Here is a 21,409-nt window from a genome sequence, read left to right as displayed (position 1 = left end):
ACTTGACGACGGACGGACCGAGACTTGACGGACGAACCGAGACTTGACGACGGACGGACAAAGACTTGACGACGGACGGACCGAGGCTTGGCGACGGACGGACTCAGATGCGACGAGGGACGGACCCAGACGGGGTGGAGGAGGAAGAAGAGGAGAAGAAGGAGGAGGTGCTGCTGCGCACGGAGTGGGAGTGGGGAAAAATCAAAAGGGCGGAGTCGGACTGGTGACCGTGTCCGCCCGTCGATCGGGACGAGAAGCGCTCCTCGAATTAGTCCCCGTGTGCGCGCGGGCGGGACGTAGCGCGGGCTGGTGGCGACGGGGGAGGGAGTGACGATCGAGAGGCATTTCCCGGCGTCCGCGGAATGTAGCGGCTCCAACACGGAAGCCTCTCACACCGATCTCGTCTCATTATCGGCACCACGACCCCGTCTCGCCGGATATACCATGGGGGATACCGGCGTTCCCTGGCCCCCCGCGGCGCCCCCGGTCCCCGCGATGCCGCCATCGGGACATCAACTCCATCCCCATCACCACCACCACCTCCACCACCACCACCTCCACCAACAGCAGCCGTCGCAGCCGCAGGCTCCGCACAACCAGAGGCGAGCGGCCGTGGTGCAGCGGCTGAGGCAGCGCATCGAGCAGTGCCGCCAGCACCACCTGAGCTGCGAGACTCGCTACGAGGTCGCCTGGGCGCGCCAACGCGAGCGACAGAGACGGGACAACGACCTCCTGCAGGCGCGAGCGCGTCGGGCGCTGTCCGGGGCGCGCGCGCAGCCACGGGGACTCGAGCGCAGGATCGACGGGGGATGCTCGGGGGGCTCCGGAGTGTGCGAACCCCACGAGGGCGACCGGAGAGCGCTCGCTCTACTCGCGGTGAGTGATCTCGGGTCTCGGGTCATCGCTTTCTCCCCGGTCTCTCTCGAGTCCGGTGGTGCTGTGGGTTGTCACGTGCTCCCGGTACACGCGGTGCTCTTCGTTTCGCTTCGCCGAGTGCCGTGCTGCCGTGACGTCATCGCATTTGCGTTGCTCATAACAACGTCACGGTGCCTGGCCGACGTTTTTGTACTTTGAGCAGACACAATAGTTCGGTCTTGACCCTCTAATGGTGTCTGCCTAAGGCCACGCGAAGCTCATATGAAACGTGCTTGCGTGTACTTGAACTGACGACCTCCTGTCCACAACATCTCCAATTAAGTGACGTATACTAATTGCAATTTATTGTTTGAAGTCCATTTCCCTGCTATCACGTGGGTGCAAGCTAATTAATTTCTCCTATTGTAACAAAGGCGTGATTTATCTCAAGTGTGACGGTCCATCATTATCGATGGGGGTGAGGTTTTATTTATTTATTTATTTGTATACCAAGTCGAGGCTCATGTAAGAGCTAATTAATAAGGGCTGCTGGGTTAATTGGACATCCGGTGCTCCAGAATGCATCATCACCACATTCAAGAACTTATTGTGTGCATCTCCATCACTGGGCCAAAAAAACAAACTCCAACGACGGACTCGGGGGTGGCCGAGACCCTGTCGGAGTGGGGTTAACTCTGGGAGACTGCAGGAAAAGCCCATGTTGGAGTGGAGTAAAGGTGAGAAGCTTGGCAAAGGTCATGGCCCGGCTGGACGAGAACCCAAAGCCCTCGTGTTAGCAGGATGTGGATCCCACTGACCCGGGCTTATTGGCACGCCATTGCGCCCGCGTGTTATTGCTTCGACGTTCAAATCTCATTTGAGCTCCTTAAAAGGACCATGTGGGGACATCTATTTGCTTACTTGGATCCTGGATAAAAAAAGATGGAAGGAAATGAGATTTTTTTTGCTGGATAACGGTTTCATCACAAACTTGCCTCTACGTATAAGACTCCGAACATGACGGTGTGGTCATCATTTTGGTGACCTTTATCAACTCGAGATTATTTTCCATTAGTAATTCTTGCATTGGTCGGATTTTGTTTTCATTTGTAAGACCATGGCTGCATTAATATCCTGGAAATATCTTATCATCAGGAGGATGTTTGCTATTATTTTATTGAGTCATGACTGTGAGTGGGGGTTGGGAGTAGCGGATACTGTTTATAGGACAGCCCAGCAACAACAGGAGCTTGGGAACCAAAGGAAATGAAAAACATAATTCTATTGTAAGTCCCTGGCTAAGGTATATCTGGGTGGCACCCCAAGGGTGCAAAACACAATTCTGTTGGACGTCCTTGGATAAGGTGTATCTGGGTGGTACCCCGATGGTGCAAAACACAATTCTGTTGGACATCCTGGGCTAAGGTATATCTGGTTGGCACCCCGAGGGTGCAAAACACAATTTTGTTGGACGTCCTTGCCTAAGATGTATCTGGGTGGTACCCCTCGGGTGCAAAACACAATTTTGTTGGACGTCCATGCCTAAGATATATCTGGGTGGTACTCTGAGGGTGCAAAACACTATTATGTTGGACGTCCTTGCCTAAGATGTATCTGGGTGGTACCCCTCGGGTGCAAAACACAATTTTGTTGGACGTCCATGCCTAAGATATATCTGGGTGGTACTCCGAGGGTGCAAAACACAATTCTGTTGGACGTCCTTGGCTAAGATGTATCTGGGTGGTACTGCAAGGGTGCAAAACACAATTCTGTTGGACGTCCTTGGCTAAGTAGGTGGTAATCCGAGGGTGCAAAACACAATTCTGTTGGACGTCCTTGGCTAAGGTGTGTCTGGGTGGTACCCCGAGGGTGCAAAACACAATTCTGTTGGACCTCCTTGGCTAAGGTGTGTCTGGGTGGCACCCCGAGGGTGAAAAACACAATTCTGTTGGACGTCCATGCCTAAGATATATCTGGGTGGTACTCTGAGGGTGCAAAACACGATTATGTTGGACGTCCTTGCCTAAGATGTATCTGGGTGGTACCCCTCGGGTGCAAAACACAATTTTGTTGGACGTCCATGCCTAAGATATATCTGGGTGGTACTCCGAGGGTGCAAAACACAATTCTGTTGGACGTCCTTGGCTAAGATGTATCTGGGTGGTACTGCAAGGGTGCAAAACACAATTCTGTTGGACGTCCTTGGCTAAGGTGTGTCTGGGTGGCACCCCGAGGGTGAAAAACACAATTCTGTTGGACCTCCTTGGCTAAGGTGTGTCTGGGTGGCACCCCGAGGGTGAAAAACACAATTCTGTTGGACGTCCTTGCCTAAGATGTATCTGAGTGGTACTCTGAGGGTGCAAAACACAATTATGTTAGACGTCCTTGGCTAAGGTGTGTCTGGGTGGTACCCCGAGGGTGCAAAACACAATTCTGTTCAACGTCCTTGCCTAAGGTATATCTGGGTGGCACCCCGAGGGTGCAAAACACAATTCTGTTGGATGTCCTTGGCTAAGATGTTTCTAGGTGGTACTCGGATGGTGCAAAACACAATTCTGTTGGATGTCCTTGGCTAAGATGTTTCTGGGTGGTACTCGGATGGTGCAAAACACAATTCTGTTGGATGTCCTTGGCTAAGATGTTTCTCGGTGGTACTCGGATGGTGCAAAACACAATTCTGTTTGACATCCTTGGCTAAGGTGTATCTGGGTAGTACCTCGAGGGTGCAAAACACAATTCTGTTGGGCATCCTGGGCTAAGGTGTATCTGGGTGGTACCCCGAGGGTGCAAAACGCAATTCTGTTGGACATCCTGGGTGAAGGTGTATCTGGGTGGTACCCTGAGGGTGCAAAACGCAATTCTGTTGGACATCCTGGGCTAAGGTGTATCTGGGTGGTACCCCGAGGGTGCAAAACTCAATTCTGTTGGACATCCTGGGCTAAGGTGTATCTGGGTGGTACCCCGAGGGTGCAAAACTCAATTCTGTTGGACATCCTGGGCTAAGGTGTATCTGGGTGGTACCCCGAGGGTGCAAAACTCAATTCTGTTGGACATCCTGGGCTAAGGTGTATCTGGGTAGTACTCTGAGGATGGCCAGTGATTTCCAAGCATTTGTGAGGAGCATCACGTGGCACGAAACCTTCACATCTCCTGAGTATTCTAACTCGTCACTCATCCAGGTCTGATCACAGGGTACAAAGATTGTCCCAGATCCCCTTAGAGCGCAGGCGAAGCCACTAGTAAGTACGTGGCCAGGTAGTGCTTTAGTATCGTGGTTTTGAAGCACCGTAAGTCCCTTGGCAACGGGAAAGTCGTGGACATGCTTCTTCTTTCCTTGGCGCCATCTCCTCAATATGTGGGTGTTAATCATCTAAGTAAACAGTTTCTCAAACACAAGATGTGTCTCAATGGGTGCTTGATTAGCACCTTCGACGACCAACAACACTTGCTGCTATGACCCAGGAGCCTGAGTTTGCCAACAGCATCTGCCAATTATACCTGAAAGGCTGTGCTTGCCCAATAACAGGTATGCTTTCTCACCAAGGTTGGTGCTACAGGTTGCACTCCATTGGCACCAATTTATCGGGCACATTCTACATTGGTGTATTCAGTCCTTGTCGCAGCTCTGTCCCACGAAAGCAGCGGGCCTATTTCTTTTTTTTTCTGTCAACGCTTTGTTGTGCAGCGGGAGAGCAAAACTGTTGTGGCACGAGCTCCTTTAATGCCAAGGTGCAGATGCTAAAGTGTTTTATGCATCGATTGGTGTGTTTCTGCTGCGCTAAAAAGGCGCACGGCTATCGAGCGGTTCGCTGTGCGCGAGAGTGGATACGAGTGGATACGAGGAGCGTAGGGAGCAGCGATTGGGAGCAGATGGATTAAGTAATGCAGCAAAATGCATGCAGGGCTAGTCCTACAAAGTAGTTGCGTGGAGCTAATCGGGCGTTTACAGGTGATCCCTCTTTAATTCAATTGTCATGTCTTGGGCCATGAGCATTTGGAGCACAATGATCGGGACAATTAGGGCGCGAAACGTAGCAATTATGGAAAGATAACGGTGGGAAAAAATGGAAACTGAGGTCATCGAGAAGACGAGGCTTCCTTGAGAGGTTTTGGAAACATTCTCTGTGAGCAACAGACGAGACAAGATAATGGAGAGAACGCAGGATGGTAACATCCCGATACATCAATGGTAAGATACTGTATGTCATGTTTTGATTGCGGATGATACGCAAGGAAGGAGATGGAGATCAAGGGATGGATTAAGTGGATTCTGATAAGAAGATATCAGCCAAATCTGAAAGCTTAAGGTTAAATAACAGATTGGAGAAAACATCAGGGCAGTGAAGGAAAAGCAACTCGTATTTCCTTTAGATTGCAGCCCAGAAGCCAGATTGCCATCATACGAATGATTCAGGAAGCAGAATATCATTGAGGAAGCAGAATATCGCAAGTTCTTTGCTAAGTCAACAAAACATGGAAGTGCCGTTCCACCACAACTGTTTTGTTTGCTCTGGCTTTTCCTTTGTGGGGAATCGTCTGCTGAGCACTAAAGCGCTATCGGCCTCGGCAGTACATAGATAGTTATTCCTTTATGCTTCTAACATAGCTCACAAACAGCCTGACAATGGCGTAGCTAAGGACAAACACGAGGGAGCAGAATGGTCGACAACAGATCAGGACGAAATGTACAATCTCAGCAATGAGGATCCTCCACTACAAGCAACTCTTGCTGTGCTGCAGCACTTGCGAGTGCAAACATTTTGTTCTTCCCAGGAGCCTGTCCCTTCAAGGCTAACGAATGAGTTACAGCATGCCACCTTCCACGCAGCCAATCAGCTAGAGCTGACCGATGCCAACATGCCCCGAGGCCAAGGCCGGCTGGGCAAGTAGCCCGAGAGTAGGGCCTTCTCACGCCCCTTCCCCGACTTTTGATCCACCACCCCCAAGCCATACCACATTAGTCTCGATATTGGCAAGGTTTGCACTGTGTGGTAGAAGGCATAGCCTACCGAGGCAAAGAGAGTTGGAGGGGGCCGGAGAAGGGCAGTGTATTGTGGGCATTACGTCGAGGGCAGCAGGGCCAGGGCAGCAGGGCCAGGGCAGCAGGGCCAAGGCAGCAGGGCCAAGGCAGTATGTCGAGGGCAATAGGGCCATGGCAGCAGGGCCAGGGCGGCAGGGCCAAGGCAGCAGGGCCAAGGCAGCAGGGCCAAGGCATTACGTCGAGGGCAGTAGGGCCAGGCCAGCAGGGCCAGGGCAGCAGGGCCAAGGCAGCAGGGCCAAGGCAGTATGTCGAGGGCAGCAGGGCCAGGGCAGTATGTCGAGGGCAGCAGGGCCAGGGCAGTATGTCGAGGGCAGTAGGGCCAGGGCAGCAGGGCCAGGGCAGCAGGGCCAAGGCAGTATGTCGAGGGCAGCAGGGCCAGGGCAGTATGTCGAGGGCAGCAGGGCCAGGGCAGTATGTCGAGGGCAGTAGGGCCAGGGCAGCAGGGCCAGGGCAGCAGGGCCAAGGCAGTATGTCGAGGGCAGCAGGGCCAAGGCAGCAGGGCCAGGGCGGCAGGGCCAAGGCAGCAGGGCCAAGGCAGCAGGGCCAAGGCATTACGTCGAGGGCAGTAGGGCCAGGGCAGCAGGGCCAGGGCAGCAGGGCCAAGGCAGTATGTCGAGGGCAGCAGGGCCAGGGCAGCAGGGCCAAGGCAGTATGTCGAGGGCAGCAGGGCCAGGGCAGTATGTCGAGGGCAGCAGGGCCAAGGCAGTATGTCGAGGGCAGCAGGGCCAGGGCAGTATGTCGAGGGCAGTACACCGAGGGCAGTACGGCGGTAATTTGAGTAGCATGGTGGTGAGTACTAGCTAAGTTACTCATGAGCAGGTTTTCTCTTCTGCACAAGTGAAGCTCTCATTTAAACCTTAGGGGTGCTGCATTTACTTTACAAAGTGCAATGATAACGTGAACAACAGTAGTTTAACATATTCCGAGCTGGACCATCTTGCTGGCAGAGAAAATATGAAAATGGACGTGGCTGGCATTTTTAGCAAATGAAAAGAAAACAACAATCAACAGACGATTCGCTAAACCAGTTCAGCTACATTTCATGTGTATTTTGAAAGTTCGCACTTCCTTTGAAACAGGAAATAGCAGTACCAGGATATAAAATACAAGGTCATTTCATTGCCTGGAAGAGAATGCTGCACCTGTAACACAAGCACTCTCAGCAATGGAATGTTTGAAGCGTCAGTGTCACTTTGGCTGTAAGTTGTGGGTCATGCTATGGCTGGTACAGTCTTTTTACTCTTGAATTGAACGCTAGTCTGGTCACGTGTCAAAACACCATGCTGAGAGTCAAACGGTACAAGAGCAAATGAGATATTGATAAACCATTCCAAAATGGAGTGTGCAGCGATGTTGATGGTTTGGAGAAACTACCGGAGAAGTCGTCATCATCAAGAAAAGAGGGATGAAACTCTCTCCAATCATGAGAGTGACAGGCAAGATGAAGGCGATGTAAGAAAGAGCAGGGAAAATATGAAGAACAGCTCGGAGAAAGTGGGAAAAAGAATGGGCAGAGAGGATATAAAAATATAGTAGTCTGCTGGTTAATCCAGGTATGCACTGTGCAGCCTAGTTAATACAGGTATGCACTGTGCAGCCTAGTTAATCCAGGTATGCACTGTGCAGCCTAGTTAATCCAGGTATGCACTGTGCAGCCTAGTTAATCCAGGTATGCACTGTGCAGCCTAGTTAATCCAGGTATGCACTGTGCAGCCTAGTTAATCCAGGTATGCACTGTGTAGCCTAGTTAATACAGGTATGCACTGTGCAGCCTAGTTAATCCAGGTATGCACTGTGCAGCCTAGTTAATCCAGGTATGCACTGTGCAGCCTAGTTAATCCAGGTATGCACCATGCAGCCTAGTTAATCCAGGTATGCACTGTGCAGCCTAGTTAATCCAGGTATGCACTGTGCAGCCTAGTTAATCCAGGTATGCACTGTGCAGCCTAGTTAATCCAGGTATGCACTGTGCAGCCTAGTTAATCCAGGTATGCACTGTGCAGCCTAGTTAATCCAGGTATGCACCGTGCAGCCTAGTTAATCCAGGTATGCACTGTGCAGCCTAGTTAATCCAGGCATGCACTGTGCAGCCGAGTTAATCCAGGTATGCACTGTGCAGCCTAGTTAATCCAGTATGCACCATGCAGCCTAGTTAATCCAGGTATGCACCTGTGCAGCCTAGTTCTTCCAGGTATGCACTGTACAGCCTAGTTAATCCAGGTATGCACTGTGCAGCCTAGTTAATCCAGGTATGCACTGTGCAGCCTAGTTAATCCAGGTATGCACTGTGCAGCCTAGTTAATCCAGGTATGCACTGTGCAGCCTAGTTAATCCAGGTATGCACCATGCAGCCTAGTTAATCCAGGTATGCACTGTGCAGCCTAGTTAATCCAGGTATGCACTGTGCAGCCTAGTTAATCCAGGTATGCACTGTGCAGCCTAGTTAATCCAGGTATGCACCGTGCAGCCTAGTTAATCCAGGTATGCACTGTGCAGCCTAGTTAATCCAGGTATGCACCGTGCAGCCTAGTTAATCCAGGTATGCACTGTGCAGCCTAGTTAATCCAGGTATGCACCATGCAGCCTAGTTAATCCAGGTATGCACTGTGCAGCCTAGTTAATCCAGGTATGCACCTGTGCAGCCTAGTTAATCCAGGTATGCACTGTGCAGCCTAGTTAATCCAGGTATGCACCATGCAGCCTAGTTAATCCAGGTATGCACCTGTGCAGCCTAGTTCTTCCAGGTATGCACTGTGCAGCCTAGTTAATCCAGGTATGCACTGTGCAGCCTCGTTAATCCAGGCATGCACTGTGCAGCCTAGTTAATCCAGGTATGCACTGTGCAGCCTAGTTAATCCAGGTATGCACTGTGCAGCCTAGTTAATCCAGGTATGCACTGTGCAGCCTAGTTAATCCAGGTATGCACTGTGCAGCCTAGTTAATCCAGGTATGCACTGTGTAGCCTAGTTAATCCAGGTATGCACTGTGCAGCCTAGTTAATCCAGGTATGCACTGTGCAGCCTAGTTAATCCAGGTATGCACCGTGCAGCCTAGTTAATCCAGGTATGCACCGTGCAGCCTAGTTAATCCAGGTATGCACCGTGCAGCCTAGTTAATCCAGGTATGCACTGTGCAGCCTAGTTAATCCAGGTATGCACTGTGCAGCCTAGTTAATCCAGGTATGCACTGTGCAGCCTAGTTAATCCAGGTATGCACTGTGCAGCCTAGTTAATCCAGGTATGCACTGTGCAGCCTAGTTAATCCAGGCATGCACTGTGCAGCCTAGTTAATCCAGGTATGCACTGTGCAGCCTAGTTAGTCCAGGTATGCACCATGCAGCCTAGTTAATCCAGGTATGCACCTGTGCAGCCTAGTTCTTCCAGGTATGCACTGTGCAGCCTAGTTAATCCAGGTATACACTGTGCAGCCTAGTTAATCCAGGTATGCACCATGCAGCCTAGTTAATCCAGGTATGCACCATGCAGCCTAGTTAATCCAGGTATGCACTGTGCAGCCTAGTTAATCCAGATATGCACTGTGCAGCCTAGTTAATCCAGGTATGCACTGTGCAGCCTAGTTAATCCAGGTATGCACTGTGCAGCCTAGTTAATCCAGATATGCACTGTGCAGCCTAGTTAATCCAGGTATGCATTGTGCAGCCTAGTTAATCCAGGTATGCACTGTGCAGCCTAGTTAATCCAGGTATGCATTGTGCAGCCTAGTTAATCCAGGTATGCACCATGCAGCCTAGTTAATCCAGGTATGCACCTGTGCAGCCTAGTTAATCCAGGTATGCACTGTGCAGCCTAGTTAATCCATGGATGCACCAAGTGTTCTAGTTATCCGCGTACGCATCCAGCAGTCTATTTAATCCACGTACCGCAAGTAGTCTAGTTGATCTACTTATGCAACAAGCAGCCTAGCTAATCTATGTATGCAATAATCAGCGTAGGCTACTTATTTGTGTAAGCAATGAGCCCTGGGCCTGTGAGGATTATGTTATGCACAAAAAATGGTTTATTTGAACCTGTTGTTCAGGCTAATAACTGGTGTTCACTATCCAATCATCACCTTTAATTGCCAGAAAATATGAAAATTGGCATCCTCCCGCCTGTTCCCAAAGTTGTCAGTAAAAAGTGCTCTCTTTGATACCAATTGCTTCATATTGAAAGGTGCCACTATGAAGCTCTTTCATCAAATTTTCATTCTGATCATAGTAATTTTTTCATTCTTTTCTATCGGCCCACTTCGGTCTTGGCTCATCCCGCCTGCATTTCCCTCCATCCTTCGCCATCCAGACCCTGCTCACATGTCGCCCTTCTTCAAGAATCCCACACCTGGTCGTGCTCCGAAATCTAACCTGAACGCTCACACAGCAGTGATTATTTACTGAAGTTGAGCATTTATTAGCCCGGCCCCTGCACAGCTGGACACGGGATTGTGTAATCACTTTTGTGTGTCTGTGTGTCTGTCTGTGCGCGCGTGTGTGTAGGTGTGTCTGTCCTGGCCATAACTTTTGTTTTTACCATTTGAGTTTTATCATCAAATTTTCACCAATGCTTTATTATGAGAATCTGGAGAAGGCAAATTACTAATTTGGTCAAAAGGTCAAAAAGGTCAAAGGTCAGCATCACATGAAATTGTCAATTTTCATCCAATTTACCTGACATTTAAATTTACCATTTGAGTTTTGTCATCAAATTTTTCAACAAAGCTTTATTATGAGAATCTGGAGAAGGCAAATTAATAAATTTGGTCAAAAGGTCAAAAATGTCAAAGGTCAGCATCACATGAAATTGTCAATTTTCATCCAATTTACCTGACATTTAAATTTACCATTTGAGTTTTGTCATCAAATTTTTCAACAAAGCTTTATTATGAGAATATGGAGAAGGCAAATTACTAATTTGGTCAAAAGGTCAAAAAGGTCAAAGGTCAGCATCACATGAAATTGTCAATTTTCATCCAATTTACCTGACATTTAAATTTACCATTTGAGTTTTGTCATCAAATTTTTCAACAAAGCTTTATTATGAGAATCTGGAGAAGGCAAATTAATAAATTTGGTCAAAAAGGTCAAAGGTCAGCATCACATGAAATTGTCAATTTTCATCCAATTTACATGAAATTTAAAAAATCTACATATTGATCACTGAATTGGTTCACTAATTAAAAGGTAGGAGTCGATTGTTTTTTTTTAGGTCAAAAGGTTAAAGGTCAAGGTTGCATAAAATCATCAATTTTCATCCAATTGACCTGAAATTTTAAGAATTTGAATATTTGGTCACAGAATTGGTTCACCAATCAAAAGCTAGAAGGTGATGAATTTTTTTTTAGATCTAAAGGTCAAAGGTCAATTATTTTGAGCATACTGACGAAGAAGAAGAAGAAGAAGACGTCTGAATACCAACGGACGTGGATGGGCTTTGCATTTTCAGATGCTTTCTAATTACATATTATTTCAGCTCTATTAGTTCTTCAAATTTCATCAAAATCAGTACAAACCATTAGCTACGGAAGAATGCATGAACGCTTCACGTCGGTGGTTCGAAAATGTTATATCAATAGAGGCTTGATCAATAAGTCTGTGGGCTAACAGCACAGTATCAACATAAAATAAGGATGTTCCATTACAATGTTAAAAAGGAAAGATTGAGCCAAAACAATATATAAATATTCTGTTAAACTATTTCAGGAGGAATTTGTTGAGAATAACATTCTCTCATTTACGATTATCGATCCTTATTGATCACTCTTTCTTTCTGCCTGGTGCAACATGTACAAAACCGCTATTTTAAATACAGCTTGTGCAGATGGCATAAGCTTGTATCAAGTCTTGGGCCTTGTGTCGAAAAAGGAAGGAAGAGAGATAAAGGAAGAGGAATTGAAAGAAGAAAAACCAGGGATCCTTGGAATATTCGAAGTGTTTCCCACTATTGGACAATAGATATAATGTAGGAGCTAATTATCTGTCTGTGCTTAAAAGGACAGAAACTTAAGAGCAGCAGTCTATGATTAATTATCAGCACCTTCTGATTAACATTATAAAAATACATTTGTTGTTCAATTGGTACAAGAGAGACTCAACAGATCTTGCTCGAAAGTTCGTTTTCTAATTATTCATTAAGTCTGAAGGAAAAACTTGAAGGTTATTTTCTTTATATAATGGTGATTTTTGCTAAATCCAGGGCACCAGATTCAGTTGGTGGTTTGAGCGTCTGTTCTGGGCCTGGTAGGTTGGCGGTTCGATTCCTACCCTGGTTGAGTCAAACCCAAAGAGTTTAAAATGATGCTCAGCATTTAGAGGATAGAGCACGCACACACTCCGTGGGTTGGTTTTCTGACCGGAGAGGAAAGTGACGTCACTTTCAGTGTGCACCGAGCGGAGTGTGTCACCAGACAGACACAAGGGGAAGAACAAACAGGAAAAGAGAGAAAGAGGAAGGGAGGATACATGGTCACCTGTAAGTGGTGTGGGGAGTGTTATTGAAGGTATAAAGTATCATTGGTAGGGATTGGAGACTGACATGGCATGGTAGTGCACATGCTTGCTTGAAGCACTGGAGTCGGATAGCACAACTTCAGGAAGGAAATTCCATCGATTGGAGAAAAGAGGAACAAATTTTGTCAAGCTTGACATTACAGAGTTCATAAATTATTTTCAAGCATTCTGCATTTTATGTAATTACCCTTGCCTGAGGAGAGGGTATTGCATTGGAGTCCGTTTGTTTGTCTGTCTGTCTGTTTGTTTGTCTGTCTGTTTGTTTGTCTGTTTGTCCGCACAGAATAAATATGATTTTCTCTGCAACCGTTGGTCCGATTGACAGGAAATTTTCACTATAGGTGCAACTCCACCTGTATATATTTTTTTATGATACACATGACGTCATAGGTCACGTGGTTAGGCCGCCATCTTGGAAAAACCAAAAACATTTGCACCTCTATATCTCGGAAAGCGCTGAATAGAAAAAATTGAGACATGGCTCATTGTAAAGATCTCTCCATGGGGAATAAAATATGTTAATGATGATGTCATAGGTGCCTCCATTATAACGTCATAATTCGACAAGTACAAAACTTCATCCGATCAAGATGAAATTTCTTGAGCGTCATGTAGGGATAAATTGGTGGAGAAAAAAAAAATTAACGATGATGTCATCGGTCACGTGGTTCGGCCGCCACATTTGTTTTCACACAAAAGCCTTTAAACCACTGAAAATACATCCTGGCGAGGGTTTGCAATCTCTGATTGCTCTTTCTTGTTTGTTATTGTTGAATGGATAATCTTGTAATTATTTGACCAATTTTTCAACCACTTTCTAGTTTATACAATGTAATTGTTTATACAAAGAAGCATTTGGAGTCATCTCTCGTGTTGGATATTTTATCGAGTTGGCCAGAAAAGTTTGGCATGAAGTATAAATTTACGAGTTATCAACAGAACTTTGTATTCCTTTCATTTGCCTTCTTAGCAAAGCACACTTTGGTGCCATCTACCTATTACATATGCATGGGTGTAGGGTGGAGGTCGAGTTGACGAATTGGAAATTGTGATGGGGACTTGAGGGAGTAGAGGGGGGACAAGGGGGTAACGCAGTCATGGAGGGCAAGTACAATGAGTTGGGAGGATAGAGGAGGAATTGTCAATTTGTGAAAGGATTTTCCTCTTTAGTGTTCCAATCTGAAGCCATGACCCAAATCCCATATACCACATATGTCTGCCCCTTGTTAAGGGAGGTAGGAAGAATGTAGAGAACTTCGAGGAGGATGAGGTGAGCTTTAATTATTGTTTTACATCTATCAACGTTTATTTATGTATCTAACTGAGTACTTAGTGCTATCCGATAGGATATGTAAATAATAATAATAATATTATAGTATATTACAATGAAACATATTAGGAGCAAATCAACTTGTATTACAATAGTGATTATAAATACATTTGCATAAATAAGGTGGACTGATCCTTTCACCAATGGGAAGTGAATGCGCATTAAGCTATATGGAGTGAGAAAAGTTGAGCACTAACTGTCACTAATGAATCTTTGAACTACACCATGCAAGTAATGAATGCGTTAACCATTCTAATTTGGGCTTTAAGTTATGATTCATCACACAAACGGCTCGATTGTTTCTCTTCGCAGGCACTTAGAGCACAGAATATGACGGTTGGGCCCAGGCCTTGAGGGAACTACTTTTTCCAGCGAAAGCACATTGGGTTCTGAGCTCACTGTGAATGAATCGATGGTAAAAGAGAACGACGAGCTCCAGGGCTGGGAGCTATAGCTGGGGACGCACAACCATGGAATTGTGCCTGAGAGTGCTCGCTCTATGGGAGATGGTAAATGGGTAATGTAAACGAGTGTGTTTGGTGGTAGATATAGATAGTTACAAAGTTTTCAGGAGTACATGATGAAAGGAGTGCATAGTTGAGAGCAAGTCATTTGGCAGTCTCCCCGAATCGAGCAATCCGAGCCTTGGCAACTCCGTTGCGCCCAAATACATCCTTCCTAAATTGTGCAACAATTACGACTGTTTAATATTGTTATTATTTCTCCAATGTGGAAATTTGCATAATGAGCACATCTTTACAAGAGCAGGTGAGTAAGTACCTCGTAATAGCGGAGCCATTCACAAACTAAAAGCTGCTTCTTGCAACATCAAAACAATTATTAGGACAATGAGACTTTAACATGCATATGCTCACAGTATTTCATCACGGAAACTTTAATGGGCATCATGTTGAATCTCATTCAAGTGTGCGTTGAGTGTGTACCTGACGAGTCGGTGATGGGTGTGTGTTTGTGTGCGCACGTGTCCCAGGGGGAACGACATCCCCTGCAATAGCAAGTGGAGCAGGCAATGTGTCAGAAAATGAATCTCCAATACAGTAGTCTTGCTGATGTATCTGATCATACCTGGTCATTGCCAAACACCTCAGAGCTTTCACACAAAGCTACACCAAGCCATTATTTAATTATTGCCATTCCTGTCATCCTTGACCTGCTCTAGGGCAAGACAAACGATCCGCTTTATACCCGCTTGATTAATAGAAGCAACATTGTCTAATTGCGTTCACGTATTTTGTTGACCTTTCCTATGTTCTGAAAATCCTGGTCTTGGCTTAACATTTAAGGTGGCTGGCTTAAGATCTTCGGGTCTTGAGTTCGGGCTCCTGTCGTGCTGTTAGACAACACCAGGTGGATCGACTCAGCCTGGCATTCTTCCGAGGTCGGCTAAATGAGTACCAGCTTTCTGGAAACAGGGGGCATTGCATCATCAATGATGCAACCAGCAGCCACAGGCTGCATGCGAAATCATACTATGTTCTGAAGCTATTTGAGTTCAATTTGTCGCCCTTGTTGAGGTTAAATGCTCATCCAAAGATCTCTTTTGGCGGCGAAGATGCCATCAGGAGCCAAAACCAGAAGCTGAATTGAACGGTGCCCGGGAACCATCATGGTGACTTGCTTGTCATTATCGTTCCTTCATGAACTTAATTAATCATGCTTGTACATAACCCTGGCATTCCTGAACGAAAGGGTAATAAGGTACCTTTGTTACGACACAGTCAAAGAGCTGGAGAGCATGCCTGTTGGCAATCTGCATTACGTAATTATACATCCACAGTGCAATTTCAGGGTAAATCCAAGAAACTTGTTTTAGGGCAATCGGGTGTCAGAGCCTTTGGCAAAAAAACCCCCAAAAAACTATGTGAGGATTCACCGTAGAGCGTTTAGAAACACAGAACAAGGCGGCTGTTTGTTGACACCGGTACAATGAACGGCTGATCAATCTTGAAGAACATTCTTGAAGTCGCTCTCAGCCGTCGATCATCCAACATCACGATGATTGCATTATTGACTGAACATCTGTGGTCCTTCAAAACTCGTGCTCTATTTGTCTTCAGCCATGGCAGGCAGGACTCAGAGCTCCTGCGGAATTGTGCGCTGCAAGAACAGCCTTCGCCATTGATCATGCACAAAGGAGAGAAGGTGGACAAGGCAAGCTTATTACAGAAAGGGAGAACACACGCAGATGATGTATTTCCTCAAACCTAATTCACCAAATAAGTTGAGGCTCATGGAGGAGATAAACGACGGGGGGTGTCGGGTTAATAGAATGACAACGGGGAGGAGTACAACAGGCGCAGACAAGAATGCACAGACAGATGCACAACAGCATGAGAAGATAAGAGGCACTGGAGGGGGAAAAGGAAGGGGGTCGTTGACTGCAGAAAAGCTTTGGATGGGGATATGGGAGACACCATGAGGGGCAATGAGCAGCAGTCATGAAGGACTGGAGGGAAGAGGGAAGACTAAGGAATCAAACGTAACAAGGATTCGGTTCCACAGACTATAGAAAAGTGGAATGAAGGAATAGAGCTAATCAAACAAGTCGGTTCCGCAAATGAGAAAAACGTGGGATTAAGGTGCGGACGTAAAGCTAATGTTCGGACTCGGTAGGGTAACTAGGTGTGGGTTTGTGTAAGAACACGTGCGACCTAGAGGGTGGTGGAGCGGGCTGGGTGGACAGAGACAAAAATATGGGAAGTAGAGAACCAAAAGACCATTAACCTGCCTGTGGTGAGCGAAGAGCCAACTCTGGGACTTGGCCTCGAGCCGGGAGATGCCAATAACTCAAAGAGCCTTTGATTAAATTGTCACCAGGAGCAACATCAATTCAGAATGAGGAGTAGTACTCTCTGATACTATGGATGAAGGCCTTTCACACTGTAATCAGAGGTGGATGCCTTGGGATGAACTTTTTTCTGTGGAGGATATCGAGCAGCTTCCGTGTCAACTTGGAGATACGGTGTGCGCAGGACAGGTTGACAGCGAGGTTTAGGAGCTCCAGAGACTGCACCTCACCCAGGTTCCAGGTTCACCTCCAATTGTCCAATTACATGTACTGAGAGATTTGCCAGCTGATCTTTATGGACGAACAGAGTGAGAGTGTGGGACATTCCTGCATTTAATGGAATGTTCAAGTACTTGTCCGCTTACTTGGTTTTTTTTTTCCCAGATGTTTCCACCAGACAAGGATTCCACCCCGGCTTTCCCGTCAGACGTGTGGGGTACACGGTGGACTCGCCAACAAAATGGCACAGCATATTACAAACAGAAAGGTCATTGATCAAGACGAACGACAAGATTGATTGGTCCTGGTATGAACATCAGCTTCAAGAGGTAGAGCACAGGACAGGATGTTCTCCAGAGCGCCTCATTGATTGTGCTCAGAGAAAACCAAATAACCATTCAAGGAAGGCAACCTGAAAATCATTGGCTGACAGCTTGGAAAGCAAGTTTGAGTGCCATGCAGTATCGAAAGCACCAGGGATGACACTCACCTCGTGTTCCAAATTCAATTCACCTCTATTAATTGTGAACATTTTTATATGTCGTGCGAATTATTTAATCAATATGATTACCATCTACCAAGCGATCTGATCTCCTGTTGGAACAAGTGATGAAGTCGGGTGTTAACCCTCAGTCGGAGCGGAAGACGCATCGCTCTGATCCAAAGTGAGTTATCCAAAGTGAGGCATCACTCTTTTGCTCCGAAGAAGGGTTAATGCCCAAAATGTCAGCATCTACTTGCTTCCCACAGAGGTTGGCATACTTCATTGAACGTCTTGTTGATTTCATCCATTGTTGTACCTGGTACCTCTGTGCTGACACAAATCGACACAAGCCTTAACGAGCAAGACTAGTTCTTCATTACCTTTGCCACCGAAGGTGGATGGAGGTTATGTTTTCACCCCTGTCTTTTTGTTTGTTTGTGCAGAAAATATCTCAAAATGTTGTGGATGGATTCGGACGAAATTTGGCAGAGATGTAGCGTATGTGACAAGGACGAAATGATTAGATTTTGGTGAAGATCCGGAATCGGATCCGGCTACTAAAATTGTTAAGTGATTCTTCACCATTGGGAGATTGGGCCAAAAACGATACATAGCAGGATATCTCAACAAGTTGTGGACGGATTTGGACGAAACTTGGTGGACCAGTTGGGTGTCTGACAAGGACGATTCGATTCAATTTTGGTGAAGATCTGAATATGGATTCGGATATGAGAATTATTTAATTTCTAAGTGATTCTTCACCATTGAGAGATCGGGTGAAAAAACAATACATAACATGATATTTAACAAAGTTCTGGACGAGTTATGACTAAACTAGGTGAATGAGTTGGTTATGTGACAAGAACAAGTCGATTAGATTTTGGTTCAGGTCCGAATCCAGATCTGACCGATCAGTGGGATACAAAACAAACTGTTCAGCCTGGCGGAGGTACACGCTCTACCGAGTGCCATTCTAGTGCTACTCTGATCTCCTATTGGAGCGTAACCATTTGTGAAACTTACCTAATGTGGTCATTATGTACCAGGAGCGGTCTTACTGTGGTCAACCCAATTCTCGGTCTGTGGAGAGAATGTTGAATTCTAACCCGAACCATCCGACAGGCCTACACTTTGTGAAACAGCATAGTACATACATAAAGGTGTACATTTTGTGAAACATAGTATAGTACTAATTTAAAGGCCTACACTTTGTGAAACATAGCATATAGTACCAAACTAAAGGCCTACACTTTGTGAAACATAGTATAGTACTAAAGGCCTACACTTTGTGAAACATAGCATATAGTACCAAACTAAAGGCCTACACATTGTGAAACATAGTATAGTACTGTAGCGGCTACCGCTGGGTATACACAATCGCCTTGCACCTACCGAGGACGTGGAGCGATCACCATGCCGGGCTCGCCCAGGACGCCCGGGCACGCCCAGCCTCGCCTTTCCAGGGCTCGTCCAGGACGCCCGGGCATGCCCGCTCTCGACTTGCCAGGCCTCGTCCAGGATGCCCGGGCATGTCCAGACTTGCCTTTCCAGGGTTCGCCCAGAACGCCCGGGCACGCCCAGCCTCGCCTTTCCAGGGCTCGTCCAGGACGCCCGGGCATGCCCGCTCTCGACTTGCCAGGCCTCGTCCAGGACGCCCGGGCATGTCCAGACTCGCCTTTCCAGGGTTCGCCCAGGACGCCCGGGCACGCCCGGTCTCGCCTTTCCTGGGCAAACGCTCCGGGATAATGTGTATATATATTGTTGCCCGATAAACGGGCTTTTCAGAATACCCGAGTTGATTTGACACAATAAAGAAACTCGGATGAATTCCAGCTTTTTGTCGCGTCCATTCTGCCGATTTACTTTGGAGCCTAGCTCCTACAGTACTAATTTAAAGGCCTACACTTTGTGAAACATAGCATATAGTACCAAACTAAAGGCCTACACTTTGTGAAACATAGCATAGTACCAGCTTAAAGGCCTACACTTCGTGAAACATAGCATAGTACCAGCTTAAAGGCCTACACTTCGTGAAACATAGCAAAGTACCAGCTTAAAGGCCTACACTTCGTGAAACATAGCATAGTACTAGCTTAAAGGCCTACACTTCGTGAAACATAGCATAGTACCAAACTAAAGGCCTACACTTTGTGAAACATAGCATAGTACCAGCTTAAAGGCCTACACTTTGTGAAACATAGCATATAGTACAAAACTAAAGGCCTACACTTTGTCAAACATAGCATATAGTACCAAACTAAAGGCGTACACTTTGTGAAACATAGCATAGTACCAGCTTAAAGGCCTACACTTCGTGAAACATAGCATAGTACCAAACTAAAGGCCTACACTTTGTGAAACATAGCATAGTACCAAACTAAAGGCCTACACCTTGTGAAACATAGCATAGTACTAGCTTAAAGGCCTACACCTTGTGAACCATACATTTTGCCAACAGATTCCTTTGCATGGCAGTTTGCGCGAAAGCAGCTTGCAAAGGGACCAGGACCATGTGACCACGATATTGTAATGACTGACGAGAGCAGACACAGTCAGATTTAAACAAAGACAGTCTGTATTGATGAATATGTTTTTGATATTAGGAGAAAATGGGCTGTCTATTTAGGTATCGTACCCAGGGAAATTGAGGTGAGAGGTTAAGGAATTATTTTAAGAAAAGAATGAAAAATGAAGCCATCATTAGGACATGGTTTAGTGAATCCGAAAGACAATAGGCCGGTTCCCTTTTGTCTGTCATGAAACAACAATCAAGTTCTCGGTTTTCTTTGTGTCTCGGAATAACTCTTTACTTGGCATTGATTCTTTGGACACGGTGAAGGAAATTAATGCGGAATGTGTCGTTCATTTCGGAAGCTTCGGATCCACACGCGTTGCGCAAATTGAAGCATCGTAGGAGTTAATAAACGCGCTCTCTGCTCATGGATATTAATGATAATGAAACTATGTGGCATATATTTACTTTTGCTCCCTTAAATTTCCCTTTTTCTTTAGTTGTTGCTCTTTGCCGGTGTTCCAACCTCATTTTTTTCCCCCTTTGTGGGACCGGTGGAGATTTTTGGGATTTCTTCTGCCATTGCGAGTTGTGTCACTTGTGTTGATCTGCTCTTCAACCGTCTATTGACTCATTTGCGTGATTCCTTGTTGTCCTCATCACCGACGTTAGTCCCACAGCAATGTCTAATAGTGGTGTTGATCTAAAAAATTTCCATTCCTCAGGACAATTGCATGCTGTCTCTTTGAGATGAAGGTTCACGCTCACTCCCTGTGGATATGGTTCTGGGTTTTTACCGTCTCAGCCTCATGGAAGAGCTTGTTATACCAATGCCACATGCATCAAAGGAAGGCGCAAAGCACCTCTCCCTTTATATAAGGCACAATTTCTCTGTATGCAGCTTTAACATGGGGACTGAAAATATGTTTCTCGGCTTCCACTGGACGAAATCGGCTGCAAATTGCAGAAGTTAATGCTTTGTTCATTGAGGTAATATGTTCCAAATTTCAGCAATGTCCGTTTATGCATTCTTGAGTTATATTTAGAAAACCCTCAACGTCACATTGGTGTCTGTCCGTCCATCTGTCCGTCCGTCCATCCGCCCAAAATGTAGTGGCGCTCATATCTCAAAGGCTATACATTAAAACTAGCTGAAACTTGGAATATACATCGGCCAATAGGTCTAGTTAATGGCTTTCAAAACAAATTCTACCTAAGTGTCGAGTTTTTCCATTAGTTTTTGCTTTAAAACTAAATATATATAAATATATATATATACATAAATAAATATATAAAAATATATACACACTTTATAACTCTTCAAAATATTATTACACACTTCTAGCATGCTGGCTCAATGGCCTAATGGATAAAGCATCAGACTCCCAAGCTGTGGGTTGTGAGTTCAAATCCTGTCTGGGTTGAATTTTTTTTTCCACTTACTTTTTCAAGTCTTTTATATCGTCTTGAAAAATGAACAAATGAACATCTTGTACAATGAGCAAATGCATTTTGTTCGTATTTAAAATGTAATTATTCTTAAACCTGAATTTCAGTGTCATTATGAGTATTGTATCACATCAAATTGCTTATTGTATAGAAATCAAGGGAGAAGCGCAAAGTACCCCTTCCTTTTTTTGGGACGGTTTCTCTGTAT

General features: G+C 45.9%; 1 protein-coding gene across 1 annotated transcript in view; it reads left to right on the top strand.

Annotated features, from left to right (window-relative positions):
- The first annotated feature begins 229 nt into the window (after nt 1-229).
- Nucleotides 230-21,409, top strand: part of LOC137437748 (uncharacterized) — a 170,395-nt gene continuing 149,215 nt past the window's right edge. The window contains exon 1 of the mRNA XM_068132324.2: nt 230-876. Within this exon, the coding sequence (XP_067988425.2) occupies nt 445-876 (432 nt within the window). The 5' untranslated portion in view covers nt 230-444. The remainder of the gene's footprint in view (nt 877-21,409) is intronic.

This window comes from Myxine glutinosa, chromosome 12, assembly GCF_964187855.1.
Source record: "Myxine glutinosa chromosome 12, kmMyxGlut1.1, whole genome shotgun sequence".
Classification (NCBI taxonomy): domain Eukaryota; kingdom Metazoa; phylum Chordata; class Myxini; order Myxiniformes; family Myxinidae; genus Myxine; species Myxine glutinosa.
Note: the sequence above shows the minus strand (reverse complement) of the source record. Positions and strands in the feature narration are given on the sequence as shown.